General features: G+C 43.1%; 1 protein-coding gene across 1 annotated transcript in view; it reads right to left on the reverse strand.

The window, feature by feature from the left end:
• Positions 1–729: 729 nt before the first annotated feature.
• The window catches only part of LOC141156737 (putative ferric-chelate reductase 1), a 93,585-nt gene continuing 79,303 nt past the window's right edge, over positions 730–15,011 (reverse strand). The window contains exons 10-16 of the mRNA XM_073643065.1: positions 12,261–12,373; positions 10,044–10,130; positions 8,213–8,310; positions 8,080–8,138; positions 7,819–7,953; positions 7,644–7,681; positions 730–941 (exon numbers count right to left, since the gene is read on the reverse strand). Coding sequence (XP_073499166.1) covers positions 852–941; positions 7,644–7,681; positions 7,819–7,953; positions 8,080–8,138; positions 8,213–8,310; positions 10,044–10,130; positions 12,261–12,373 — 620 coding nt within the window. The 3' untranslated portion in view covers positions 730–851. The remainder of the gene's footprint in view (positions 942–7,643; positions 7,682–7,818; positions 7,954–8,079; positions 8,139–8,212; positions 8,311–10,043; positions 10,131–12,260; positions 12,374–15,011) is intronic.

The raw sequence follows: 15,011 nt of genomic DNA on the forward strand, positions 1-15,011 counted from the left end.
CAAAAAAACAGCAACCGTGTTTTGGTATTTTTTTTTTCACCTTCATTTCCTTTGATGAATTCTTTTAGCCCAATGCTTCAGGATGGAGTTGGAGAAGTTGGCGAGTGATGTAGCAGCTGTGCCCGATGTCTTATTACAGGCGTCAGCTCAATCTCAAGGAATAATTGGCCAAATAAATGCTCATATAAAAATTTGTTCCCCATCTGTGTACAAAGTGTAGTGATCTGTGATCTGCGCATGAATGGTTCATCAAGTGACTGATTTTTTTCATATGGACTTAAAAATCATCTTTACTGATGGTACTTCTCCCGATGAACATAGGGATGTGCTACTGACAATATGCATACAGTTTGCATCTGCTCATGTAAAAGGGCCTTAAATGAGCGCTGATCAGTTTTTATTTTGTCAATTAGCGCTATTTGTAGGAAGTAATCTGCTAACTCATCTTTAAACTACAGCATTCCATATATTATCTTAATAGCCGAAAATGTCCTTTTTTGGTACTTGAAAGATAACGGTCGAGCAGAACTACAGACAGTTTTATTTTAGGTTCCTCTTGATCTGTTATGTTTAATCAGTAGTTATTGTTTTAAAAAAAATAATAAGAGACATTATGGTAAGTTGTATTCTGTTTCTACATTTTGTGAATTCATTATCTGAACAGACATGAGTTTTTGCTGAAGGTGAAATTAGGACAGTTTAGTCTACGTAATTCGTGGATGATTGATTAAAAAAAAAAAGAAAGGTGATAGCACCCTGGAAAGTGTCACCGTCTTCCTTCCGTTCAAGGCATAACATAACAGTTGTGAAATGTATGCTAGTCCCACACATGCTGCATCCGATTTTCTCCGCTATGATTGTGCAATTCCCACAAGCAGTGCAATCAGAAATGTCAGGTTCCCACATATGTAGATAAGTAGCAGGAAAACTTCTGATTTCACCTGAAAAAAAATTAATTAAAAAGGATAACAATAACCCTTAACACAGATATTTTCCAGAACCCCACCTTTCCTAAGTTATGTACCAATCCAATGGAAGACCCCTGACTGCCGCAGAGGAAATGTAATAATGTGTAATGCCTAACCAATGGGCAACCTTGTCATAATTAGTGATACTAAGTCAACCAGAGTGGGCTAATGATATGGACCAATTGTTTAATTCTAAAATACTTTAATGTTTGCTTAACTTTTATTTTCTTTACCCACCTATATGTTTCTAATTAGGACCCTAAATATTATAGTATACCAAGTCTTACTGCATAAATCAGCTGTTTTTTTTCATTACAATTTAACATGGCCACTCACTTCTATTTATGTTTGATGTAGGCAAAGATGGCTACGTGCAGGAGGCCGCACGTAGCCATCTATACACAGCGGGAGGCCGCACGTAGCCATCTATACACAGCGGGAGGCCGCACGTAGCCATCTATACACAGCGGGAGGCCGCACGTAGCCATCTATACACAGCGGGAGGCCGCACGTAGCCATCTATACACAGCAGGAGGCCGCACGTAGCCATCTATACACAGCAGGAGGCTGCACGGCACCATCTATACACAGCAGGGGGCCGGACAGCGCCATCTATACACAGCGGGAGGCCACACGGCACCATCTATATACAGCGGGAGGCCGCACGTAGCCATCTAAACACAGCAGGGGGCCGCATGGTGCCATCTATACACAGCAGGAGGCCGCACGGCGCCCCCCAGATACAGCGGGAGGCCGCACAGTGCCCCCTCTAGAGACAGTGGAAGGCCGCACGGCACCCCCACCAGAGACAGCGGGAGGCCGCATGCAGTCACGAACACACACACAAACATATACATACATACACGCATAAACACATTTGAAACACAAAAATACATATAAACATGCATCACACAATGATATCTGCACACACACACTCACACACACACACACACACACTCACTCACCATCCCCCGGCTCCCGTCGTCCAGCTCCTCTCCGGTGGTAAGTAGCAGTGCAGGGCGCGCACTGCGTGACGTCACACTAGCAGACACAGCCGTGTCTCCTAGCTGTGACGAGGCCGGGCCAGCACACAGGGAAGTTAACAGGTGCAGTGCTGGCCCGGTCGAAGAAGAAGCAGCGGCGGTGCACCGCTGCTGGGGGAGCGGTCCGGGGGCCCCCCGCCTCTGACTGCCGGTATGTGCCGTGGCGCCGCACATATTATAATGAGGGCAATCTGGCCATGGGCACCCCGGAGCCCCAGGCGGTAGCCCAGATTGCCCTCATTATAATCCGCCTATGGCTCCAGCAGTCAGGTGATGTTCCTCACTGGGTGTTGGTGCTGGGAGACTGGGGGTGAGTATACGTTTTTTTGATATACTAACCCACCCAAGGTCCATTAACATGAACTTTTACAGTAGATGATAATCTCTTTAACCTCTTCACACCCAGGCCATTTTCAATTTTTTTTGCTTTTAGTTTTTCTTCCCTTTCTTCCCAGAGCCACAACTTTATTTATTTTTACTTCAATATAGCCGTATGAAGGCTTTTTTTTGCGGGACGAGTTATGCTTTTAAATGACACCATTGATTTTACCATATAGTATACTGGAAAATCAGAAAAAAAATTCCAAGTGCGCTGAAATTTAAAAAAAAAGTGCAATTCCACGTTTTTTTTTTTTATTTACCATGTTCATTATATAGTAAAACTGACCTGGCAATATGATTCTCCAGATCAGTATGAGTATGCAGATACCAAACATGTCTAGTTTTTTCAGGACCCAGCCTATTTTGACCCTAAAGACCTTGGCATTTTTGTCAATTCTGACCAGTGTCCCTTTACGAAGTAAAAACTCTGGAACACTTCAACGGATCCTAGCGATTCTGAGATTGTTTTTTCGTGACATATTGGGCTTCATGTTAGTATTAAATTTAGGTCGATAATATTTGCGTTTATTTGTGAAAAAATCAAAAATATGGGAAAAATGTTGAAAATTTCGCAATTTTCAAATTTTGAATTTTTATTCTGCAAAACCAGAGAGTGATGTGACACAAAATAGTTAATAAATAACATTTCCCACATGTCTACTTTACATCAGCACAATTTTGGAAAAAAAAAAAATTTGGTAGGAAGTTAGAAGGGTTCAAAGTTCATCAGCAATTTATCTTTTTTCCAGCAAAATTTACAAAACCATTTTTTTTTAGTGACCACATCACATTTGAAGTCCCTTTGAGGTGTGTACATGACAGAAAACACCCAAAAGTGACACCATTCCAAAAACTGCACCCCTCAAGCTACTCAAAACTACATTCAAGAAGATTATTAACCCTTCAGGTGCATCACAGGAAGTAAAGCAACATGGAAGAAAAAAATGAACATTTTAATTTTTCTAACAAAAATTTTCTTTTAGCCTAAATTTTTTAATTTTCACATGGGTAACAGGATAAAATGCATCCTAAAATGTGTTGGTCAATTTCTTCTGAGTACACTGATACCTCATGTGTGGTCATAAACCACTGTTTGGGCACACGGCAGGGCTCAGAAGGGAAGGAGCGCCATTTCACTTTTTGAATGGAAATTTAGCTCCAAAAGTCAAATTGCGCTCCTTCCCTTCTGAGCCCTGCCATGCGCCCAAACAGTGGTTTATGACCACATATGAGGTATCAATGTACTCAGGAGAAATTGCCCAACAAATTTTAGGATGCATTTTATCCTGTTACCCATGTGAAAATTAAAAAATTTAGGCTAAAAGAAAATTTTTGGGAAAAAAAAAGTACTTTTTTGTTTTCACAGATCAATTTGTGAAGCACCTGGGGGTTCCAAGTGCTCACTATGCATCTAGGTAGGTGCCTTGGGGGGTCTAGTTTCCAAAATGGGGTCACTTGTGGGGGAGCTCCACTGTTTCGGCACATCAGGGGCTCTCCAAACGCAACATGGTGTCCGCTAACAATTTGAGCCTATTTTCCATTCAATTTGTTAGCGGACACCATGTCGCGTTTGGAGAGCCCCTGATGTGACTAAACAGTGGAGCTCCCCCACAAGTGACCCCATTTTGGAAACTAGACCACCCAAGACACCTATCTAGATGCATAGTGAGCACTTGGAACCCCCAGGTGCTTCACAAATTAATCCGTAAAAATAAAAAAGTGTTTTTTTTTTCCACTTTTTCATTTTTACGAATCAATTTGTGAAGCACCTGGGGGTTCCAAGTGCTCACTATGCATCTAGGTAGGTGCCTTGGGGGGTCTAGTTTCCAAAATGGGGTCACTTGTGGGGGAGCTCCACTGTTTCGGCACATCAGGGGCTCTCCAAACGCAACATGGTGTCCGCTAACAATTTGAGCAGATTTTCCATTCAATTTGTTAGCGGACACCATGTCGCGTTTGGAGAGCCCCTGATGTGACTAAACAGTGGAGCTCCCCCACAAGTGACCCCATTTTGGAAACTAGACCACTCAAGGCACCTATCTAGATGCATAGTGAGCACTTGGAACCCCCAGGTGCTTCGCAAATTAATCCGTAAAAATAAAAAAATGTTTTTTTTTTCATTGTTACGAATCAATTTGTGAAGCACCTGGGGGTTCCAAGTGCTCACTATGCATCTAGGTAGGTGCCTTGGGGGTTTAGTTTCCAAAATGGGGTCACTTGTGGGGGAGCTCCACTGTTTAGGCACATCAGGGGCTCTCCAAACGCAACATGGTTCCAATTTGTTAGCGGACACCATGTCGCGTTTGGAGAGCCCCTGATGTGACTAAACAGTGGAGCTCCCCCACAAGTGACCCCATTTTGGAAACTAGACCCCCCAGGGAACTTATCTAGATGCATAGTGAGCACCCCCATGTGCTTCACAAATTGTGTAGTGTATGTCAGGTTGGTGTGCGGTGTGGTATAGTGTAGTGTATACACCACACACACACAACCTCACATACACTACAACACACACACCAACCTGACATAGCCTCCTCAGCTGAGTACGCCCTAGACTGGGATGAGCGGGATGGGTGGGACATTTTGTGTGCTGTGTGTGTGTGTAAAAAAAACAAAAACAAAACTTTATTATAGTATGAGTGAACGTGTGTGTGGGTGTGAGTGCTTGGTGTAACCTTCTGCAGTCACGTGTGAGGACTGTCAGGTGTACGGGACTGTCAGGCACACGGGGCGCACTCAGGCACACGGGGCGCAGCAGGGGGCGTGCTAAGGCGTAGGAGGGGGCAGAAAGGGGGGGCAGGAAGCCGGCAGTAGCAGCAGCAGGGGGGGTGATTACTGGGGACAGGGGGGGGTGATCACTGGGGACTGATTACTGGGGACTGGGGGGGTGATTACTGGGGACTGGGGGGGTGATTACTGGGGACTGGGGGGGTGATTACTGGGGACTGGGGGGGGTGATTACTGGGGACAGGGGGGGTGATTACTGGGGACAGGGGGGGTGATTACTGGGGACAGGGGGGTGATTACTGGGGACTGGGGGGGTGATTACTGGGGACAGGGGGGTGATTACTGGGGACTGGGGGGGTGATTACTGGGGACTGGGGGGGTGATTACTGGGGACTGGGGGGGTGATCACTGGGACAGGGGGGATGATCGGTGATCACAGGCGCAGGGGATTAACAGTGAGCCTGCTGCTGCCTGTGATCACCGTACACCGGCTGTCAGAAGGAGAGCAGCAGCCGATGGATGAAGACGTGGGAGAGGGAGCGGTAGGAAATTGGACTGGGTTGGAGGAGGGGGTCAGTAGGGGATGGAGGGGGGGTGGAGGGGGGTGGTAGGGGAAGGAGGGGGGGTCAGGGGCTAAAATCGGACAGGGGGGAAATAATTACCGGCGGTGACAGCGACGGATCGCTGGCGGCGGGGGTCGCTGGCGGGTCTCTGGCAGGTCTCTGGGGTCGAAGTTGGATGTGGTAATCAAACTTCTCAGCTTCCACGGAGGGGAAAGCTGGGCAGTTTGATTAGCCATAGTGAAGATCCTCCTCCACATCTGATTGGAGGGCTAGCGTCACATGCACACTAACCCCAATCAGATCTGGGGGTGGGGGGACAGAGGTGGCACTCCCCCCAGCCAATGGCTGATGCTATAAGCATCAGGCCATGCCCAGATTTAAATATTTCACCAATTTTTATTGGTGAAATATTTAATTCATTCCGATTGGCAGTTTCACTAAAAGTGAAAATGAAACTGCCAATCGGAGGGGTCCCAGGCACGGGGGGGTTAATCCACCCCCCGTGGGGTCGACTTCAGGATGTCCAGTTGCAGTAGCAACTGTGACACCTGAGCGACCCCGCTCGCAGGCGCTGCAGGGGCGCGATCCCTCCATGTCACACACGCTGTGACATGGGTCGGGAACGAACTGTTTTCCATGTCACAAACGGTGTGACACGGGTCGGGAAGGGGTTAAGGGGTAAAAAAAAAATGTGGAAATTTGAATGAAAAATCATTTTTTTGCTTTTGTCGCCATTTTCTGAGACCTGTAACATTTTCATTTTTCTGGATATGTGGCCCTGCGAGGGCTTATTTTTTGCATCCTGAGCAGATGATTTTACTGATACCATTTTGGGGTAGATACAATGTTTTGAGTGACTCTTATTGCAATATTCCTGCTGCCAAAACACCATAATTCTGGTGTTTCGATTTTTTTTCTCGTTACACTGTTTACGAGCTGGCATTCACATGAGTATCATACTGACAAGCCCAAGGGTCATGAGCAGAATCCTGTCTGTCATGACAACCCATCAGCGCCCCACGATCACATGATAGGGTTGCCAATGGATGGGATGAATGACACGCTTCCGGCAGGTGCGTGTTAAATCCTGCTGTCAGTGATTAACATTTACATTTAACTGGTTAACAGCTGTGGGCAGAGCACCACTCCACTCCACTCTGCTATTAAAGGCACATGATGACTGATTAAATCAGTCATCATGTACTGGGAAAGATCCGGGCTCCCACTTTCTGGGAAAGATGTGTGAAAGTCAGGGACACGATATATGATGTAAATATTCAAAGAGTGGATCTGTCATGCTGCCATATGTAACAGCAATATGCGAAAAAGGCAACTTCAGCAAAAACTTTCCAAAGGCATCTTGTTTTTGCACGATAGTGCGCCCGCCCACAGTCCTCGCATTACCCTTCAAAAGCTCAATGAAAATCATCATTGGAATTGTCGATCATTTACCATATTCTACTGATTTGGCCTCATCTGATTGAGAAAGAGATAATAAACTCAAAAAAAATCATTAAATGTACGAAAATTTATGACAAAGGAGATGGTATGGTAATTATAATTGATGCTGTGGAGTCGTGGTTTGCAAAACACAATAAACAAAAATCTAAAGGATTAGATTTACTTTTTGATCGATGGATTACGGTAAATGTTTAAAGTTGAAAGGTGATTATGTTGAATAAAATGGTATTACTTTGGAAACTACAGTTTTTTTTCTAATATGGTCCAAGTATATATCAGTACTGCCTCCAAGTAGGGGACAAAACTCCTATTTACAAATGGCACAAAAATATCTGTAGGAGCTGTCAAAAAACCCTCTATATTTAGCTGTATGTTTTGTAATTGCTTGTGTATTTAAACTATTGGGAGATCATACATGTCTCCATACTATACTACCTTTTTCTGTTAATGCAGACCCTTTATCAAACTGCAGTATAAATAAAATAATTGATAATTATTACCGAGACAGTTTTTTCCATGTCTGCTAATTTCTTCATTTCTATAAATAAAGAAAAGAGAAAAATATTTCACCATTTTAGGTAGTGGAAATCTATGTGACCTGTGGATATGCCGTAAAAAATGTTAATTGTTATAGTAGAAATTAATACCGTAGTTAATTTGGAAGTAACTTTTTACCTTTTCTTGCCATATCAGCATTGATCTCCAAGCAAATTATAGTCAAACCTTCCCAGCCAACAAAGCCCCCCATGACTTTTACCATCCATCTGAGTCTATGATGTATGAACTGAAAGCCCAGGAAAAGGTTTGCCACTGTAAGAGATGAGTAATATTAAATAGTAAAGTTGCCATGCAGCTTCACAGCCTTTTGTTTGCTACTAAGCCAAATTTCAATGGTCCTCTTTAATTCTTTGCTGTACGAAAAGATTTCATACACACCTGCCAAGACCTTCATCACCAGAGCATTGATACCATGAAACCAATTAAAAATGTATCTCCTAATGAAAGAAGAAAGGTTGTAAGTATTCATTCAGAAAGAAATAATCTTGGACTCCCAGTGATGATAACTTACTGACTGCTGTCTGGCGATGGTCGAAAAAAGGCAATTAGGGGTTGGAAAAAGGCCAAGATCATCACAATGCATCCAAGAATAGCATGTGTGCTGGCATCCTGAGACACGCAAGAAAGAAAATTATTAGAAACTAGAGGTCAACCACAGTTCTAGAAAAGAAAAATCTATTATTTCATCAATACTGCTGTGTGTTTGCATGTTGTAAATGTATTTGCAAATGTTGCTTTAGAATTGTGCTGTATTCTTTACTTTGGATTCATTATTGACCCCATCTGCAAAGAAAAACATTTTTGGAAATACTTTCGATGACTAACCTTGCACTGATTCATGTATTAAAGTACAAACCTTAAAGGGAAGGTGTTAGCTGGAAAAATGCTATTAACCTGCATATCTACAGGTTAATAGCGTTGTGAACCTGCCCGGCGCCGGCACTTACCTGAACACTGTGGGGAGGAAATTAACTTTATTCCTCCCAGCAGCTTTCCAGCTTCAGTCACAGGGAGAGCACCGGCGCTGGTTCAGTCACCGCTCTGTTCATAGAGAATGACAGCTGTTACCGCGCCCCCGGCACTGACTGACAGCCGGCCCTAATGCTGATCCTGCTGTCAGTCAGTGTGGGGGGTGCCGTTACAGCCGCTGCTCTTCATACACAAAGCGGTGACTGAACTCGTGCCAGCGCCGCCCCTGTGACTGAAACCGGAACTCTGCTGGGGGGAATAAAGTTAATTTCCTCCTGCCAGCGTGGGTCTAAGTGCAGGCGCCGGGCAGATTCAGAACGTTATTATCCCCATATCTGCAGGTTAATAGCATTTTTTAAGGTGACAGGTTCCCTTTAAAGGGGTTGTCCAGTTTTAAACTACCAGTCTGCAGTCAGTCACTCTATGTGACTATAGACTGAATCCTCACATCATGCGCTGTGAGGATTCTCTGGTGCCAGCACCGGGAATGGCTGTCATGTGACCACAGGTATGCAATATGCATACTCCTGGCCACAATCCAACTAAATGGTTTCCGGTCTTGCTCAATATACTTGCATTGAGCACCCATCTAATCGGAATGAGGCTGGGGAGTATAGTATGCATATCACATACTTGTGGTTACATGCCAACCATTCCCGGTACTGGCACCAGAGAATCCTCACAGCGTGCAGTGCATGCAATACAAGGATTCACAAGTCTGTAGTCACATAGAGTGACTGCAGACTGGTAGTTTAAGATCGGACAACCCCTTTAATTGACAGTTCATTTATCAGGGAACCTGTTTTACAGAATTCCCTCTCTAAGTAACAGCAGTGCACTACAGAGCATTCTAATACCTTTTGAATAATGTCCATAATAGCTTTTGTATACTAGTACATTAAACAGGCAAGCAGCCCTTGTTAAAGGCTTCACCTAATAGGCATACAGCCCTGTATTGCATTGCAATTACTTGGCATTTCAGAATTGCATTAAAAAAAGTCATACTTACCTCTCCAATCTCATTCCAAAGCCACCCTGCCCCGATTGAATCTACTCTGAACAGCAGCAATGACATCCCAACACAAGGACTTGTGACCACCTGCAGCCAATCACTACCGGAAGCGAGTCACCTCTGTAGCCAGTGATTGGCTGAGCGGTCACTTTCTGTGTGTTGACAGTTATTAAGAATTAGAGATTATCAAAGGAGATGTGAAGCAGCAAGTAATAGAAAATGGCATAAGAAAGTGATGCTCACCTCACCATTTTTTGTTTTAAATTCAACAAGAAGCCCAACCTAGGCTGTGTCATTAACAGATAACATATGTATGGTCAATTTTTGCTGTTGGGAATATCAAAATATTGTTGCTACTTACGTACGCCCATCCTTTAGCCACTACAAATGATAATACAAATGATACAATTGTTGCAGCCACAGTCAAAACCATCAAAATCAGATGAACCTGCAATTTAACAATTAGGATATGGAACAATTAGAAACAGTCTCAGTAGGGGACATTGTCAGTAATTTAAGCAGGAGTCAGTCATTCTTTGATATTAATAACAACATGAACTGAAGACTCAAAACACTCATCAAAATAATTGTTCACAATCTCTGTCTCAAATAAATGATAAATGATGCAGGTCGGACTTTAACCTCTTCCTGTCACTGGACTGCCTAGTCCCCAGGCTAGCGGTATCAGGGCTCCCTGCATCAGGTGCAGCACAGATTTACCTCCTCTGCCTGTAACTGCCTATCATAAACCAAGCTAATTGGCTTGGTTATCGGGCTTTTAATGCATTAATCTTGGTGATCACTGAATAGTTAAAGGGGTTTTCCCACGAACAACGTACATTTTAATCAATAGATCTTGGAATAATAATAACTACCATAATTGGATGTGATTAAAAATAATGTTCCTGTGCTGAGATAATCCTATAAATGTGCCCCTGCTAAGTCAGGATTTTAAAAATAGGCAGTGAAATATTTTACTTCACCGAAAGCATCAGCTGTGATCCCATACTTTCCAGTCTGTATACTCTTGCTTCCTCCCCTGTCCAGGAGCTGTGGTATGATCAGACCATGTTCCTGTATGATCAGACACAGCCATTGCACAGTACACAGCAGGGGCACATTTATAAGATTATCTCAGCACAGGAACATGTTACTTAATCACATCTAATTGAGGAATTTATTTTTATTCGAAGATCTATTGGTTAAAATGTACTTTTTTCGTGGGACAACTCCTTTAAGCAAGACAGAGCGATCCCCTCCCCTGCTCAACTCTTGCTTCCCAACACAATGGTCAGTTTATTCCTAGTTCTTCCTGAGCTTGGCTCCCTCCTTTGTGTCGATCCCAAAATTGCCAAGCTGATTGGCTTAGGTAACACCATATGCCCATAAGAAAAATCAATTGGCTGGACTATGGGGGAGTCACAGAACATCTTTGTCTATCAAAACAGTTCTCTCTTCTACTCCCTTGGTCTACTACATGAAGTAAAATAAAGTTATTGCTGTTCCTACATCACCACTCTCACCTTTTCATTTAGTGTATCCCCCTGAAAATTCACCCCTCGTTGTGCCCACTGTTAATAGCTCCTTGCTCAGTCACAGCTGACCCAATAGGTTTCTTGGCTGGGTACATGATCACCACCATTGACAAATCACAGTGATCTCTATAAATTTGGTTTCCAAAACATTCTGTCCTAATCTCGAAGCCTCCTCCACTGTCCCTTTACACTGTTCTGCCTGAAGGCAAGAGAAAAAGATTTCCAACAGAACTGGAAACTTAAACATTTTGAGAGGTTTACATCCCCCCAGTGCACAAATAACAATGGATGAATTGCTTTGCAAATGCAAAGCCTAGTTCCACTTTAAGCAATTCATTCCATCAAAGAAGGAAAGATATGGTAGAAAAATATACAAATTGCGTGAAAGCTTGACAGGTTATACTGCAGTATTCCATGTCTATGAAGACAAAGAGCCAACCAAATCTCGCAGAAGAGGTGGTAACAAATGGCAAAATTGTCTGGGAACTACTGAGCCCACTAATTTAGAAGAAGCCCAACATTATATGTGGATAACTGCTATATATAGTAAGTATTTAAATATTTCAATGTCTTCAGGAAAAAAAATACAGGGGTCTACAGAACCTTTAGGAAAAAGCGTCAGAGGTACTCGCAGTTCTTGCTGACCCAAAGGTTGGAAAAGGAAGAGTCTGCTTGACGTGTCCGGCCTTGCATTAATCGAGATCGTGTATGTCTATGGCACATGACCACATCCCATGCGACCACAATCGTTACGCCCCTGCAACTACCACCAGAGCTGCTGCAACATTTCTCTGGCCTATTGACTGTTTCCTAAATACCCTGTAGATTGTAAGCCTATGAGGGCAGGGCCCTCTTCCCCTCTGTACCTGTTTGACAATGTTATATATGTATGTGTAACCCCTTTTTCACATGTACAGCACCCTGGAATTCAATGTGCTTTAAAAAATAATTATCTGCTGTCAGATACTGTATATAATTATGTAATACAGAAGAGCTTTACAAAAATTAACTTGTAGTAAATTCTTTTTGTGGCTTCTGATTACCTGAAACCAAAGGGCTTTTCCCAAAATAGGGGTCTTTGCAGCAGTTTTAATATATCGAGCAATAATCATCCCTAAACTTCCTGTAGTCATCCAAGCAATAAGCATAAGGGCCCCTGCAGAAGTGAAAGGAATACATATCACATAAATAAGTCTTGCTCTCTTTTATGTACAATTCTCTGACATCAAAGTTCTACGTATTGAAGCATCAGTGGGACTGCAGGAAAAAGCCGAGTGCTGTACTTGGCCGACCTCCAGTGATCAGTAAGGCATCATATGGATAGGGGATAACTTTAGATTCTAGATTTAACACTTTAAAACATATAGACGAGGTCCCAAACAGAGAAAACGCTACTATGATGTCCATATGCCACATTGAGAAAGTAGAGCCACTCTAATTAGAACTAATAACATGTCATGCTATATTTACCCTGCAGCGGCTGATGCATGTGATACAATTGATGAGGAGGGGGGAATCAGCTGACATTTTTTTTTGTAAAGGGGGTTAACCAGGGCCAGACTGGGATTAAAAAGGAGTCCTGGCACATGGACCCCGAGCCCACATATTATCATCCTGTTACCCTCTGTGGTATATCAGGGAAAAAAAGTGGCCTAATCTGTGCAGCATTCACCTTTAAAATGAGTTGTTTGAAATACAGAATTTTCATCCTAAATCCCTATTTACTGCCATAATAAAATCTATTTTCTAATATACTTGCATTTAAAATTTCATATCCTTTCTTAACTACACTATCTAACTTCTTTTCTTTGTTTTAGCCCTACTTCCTTTTTGATGATTCCAGTGCATGCTGGGATACTCAAACAAAGCTACATCAGGGAGCAGAGGCTGCGGTCACTGCTAAAGCCTTTTCCCCCTCCCAGAAGCAAAGCATCAGTGACCTTCATTTCTTAGGCTGGGCTTGTCCCTACTCTGTCACTGTGTGATAGGCACAATGACAGTGTGCTCTCTCGCCGGCTCAGATCAGCAGTAATTAGTTGGAAACAGAGTGCACGGTCAGTGCGCGTTGTCAGAATACCCGGCGTACAGAGAGCAGCGCCCCCCCCCCACAAGTAATGTCTCCTGTTCCCCCATTGAAAATAAAGATATTTAAAATAAACAAAAAAATATAAATATATGTAACAAAGTAGGAGGTAAGGTCCTAGATGGCAGGCATGTGTCACTGAGGTGGCTAGCCTCGGTGATGCAAGTCCTGGGAGAAAGTGCACCAGTAACAATAGGTTACTGTGATTGTTTTTATTTTGACTGGATTTTGGGTCCGGGATTTAAGAGAGTCCAAAAGAGCCTGGGTGGGAAAAGTCATTCCCAGACTTCAGTCCGAGTCTTACAAGACTAATAACAGGCAGCTGTGTTAGCTCAGGAGAGTGTGTTGTGCTGTTGCTGGAGAAAGATCATTTGGCATGAGCCTGAGGAAGGAGCTGGATCAGCTCTGTAACGCGTAGCTCAAATAAAGATGTTTTATTCAAACCCTTTCCTCTCCGGTTGATGGCAGTGCTTTATAGCCCGATGTTTTATCCATATTGTGGCCATCTGGATCCTCATCATCCGAAGATCCAGAGGGTGTAGTTGCAGCCAGTGGAGAGCCTTTCCCTGATTACACCAGTGTGGCACCTGACGCTGCACAACGAGTTCAGGTGAGTGAACATACTCACTATTGCCACATGGGATTTCCCCATTGAATTGCACAAAAAGTGCTCTCTTCTTTTTGATCAGCAATGGAGTCTTGCACTTGCTGATTCCAGGTATTTCTGTAGCTTTCCACAGGTGGTCCTTGATTCTTGGACAACTCTTCTGATAATTATTTTCAATCCTCTATCTGAAATCTTTCAGGGAGCACCTGATCATGGCCGGTTGATGGTAAAATAATATTCTTTCCTCTTCTGGATTATGGCCATAACAGTGCTTACTGGAACCTTCAGTAGTCTAGATATTCTTGTTTAACCAATGTTATCAGTATGTTTTGTAACAATAAGGTTGCAAAGGTTTTGAAACAGCTCACTGATTTTACCCATCATGAGTTGATTCTTGTGTGGCACCTTGGTAATGAGACAGTTTTTTATAGGCCATCAGTTGAACCAGCGGATAATATATTTCAATAAGTGGCAGGATTGCTTTCTAATTACTGATAGATTTCATCTGGGCCATGACTTTCCAGTCACCCCCTGGCACTTATCTGACCTCTAATACTGGCATACAGGTGGTAGAAATGTAAATCTATACCTACCTGTATGCCTCATATTAGAAATCTTGTTGCTGTGAAATGTATTTTTATTTAATCAACTTTCTGATGCTTGCAGGCCCAGGGACAGGAAGAAATTCCCTCCTACGGTGTTAATTATAAAGTCCCTCCCCTGCACGTCACAGTGCCCTGTGATGTGATGTTGCAGCAGACAAATCCAGGCACTGTGACCTGTAGGGGAGAGGGGAAACATTATAATTAACACAGGAGGCGGGGATTTCTTCAGGACCCTGGGCCTGCAAGCATCAGAAGCTTGATTGAATAAAAAGACATTTCACAACAACAAGACATCTAATATGAAGCATACAAGTAGGTATAGATTTACATTTCTATCACCTGTATGCCCATATTAGAGGTCAGATAAGTGGCAAATATATACACTGCTCAAAAAAATAAAGGGAACACTCTATTAACACATCCTAGATCTGAATGAATGAAATATTCTCATTGAATACTTTGTTCTGTACAAAGTTGAATGTGCTGACAACAAAATCAC

The sequence above is a fragment of the Phyllobates terribilis genome, unplaced genomic scaffold (assembly GCF_046119375.1).
Source record: "Phyllobates terribilis strain yellow unplaced genomic scaffold, ASM4611937v1 Scaffold_8__6_contigs__length_399053987, whole genome shotgun sequence".
Lineage (NCBI taxonomy): Eukaryota > Metazoa > Chordata > Amphibia > Anura > Dendrobatidae > Phyllobates > Phyllobates terribilis.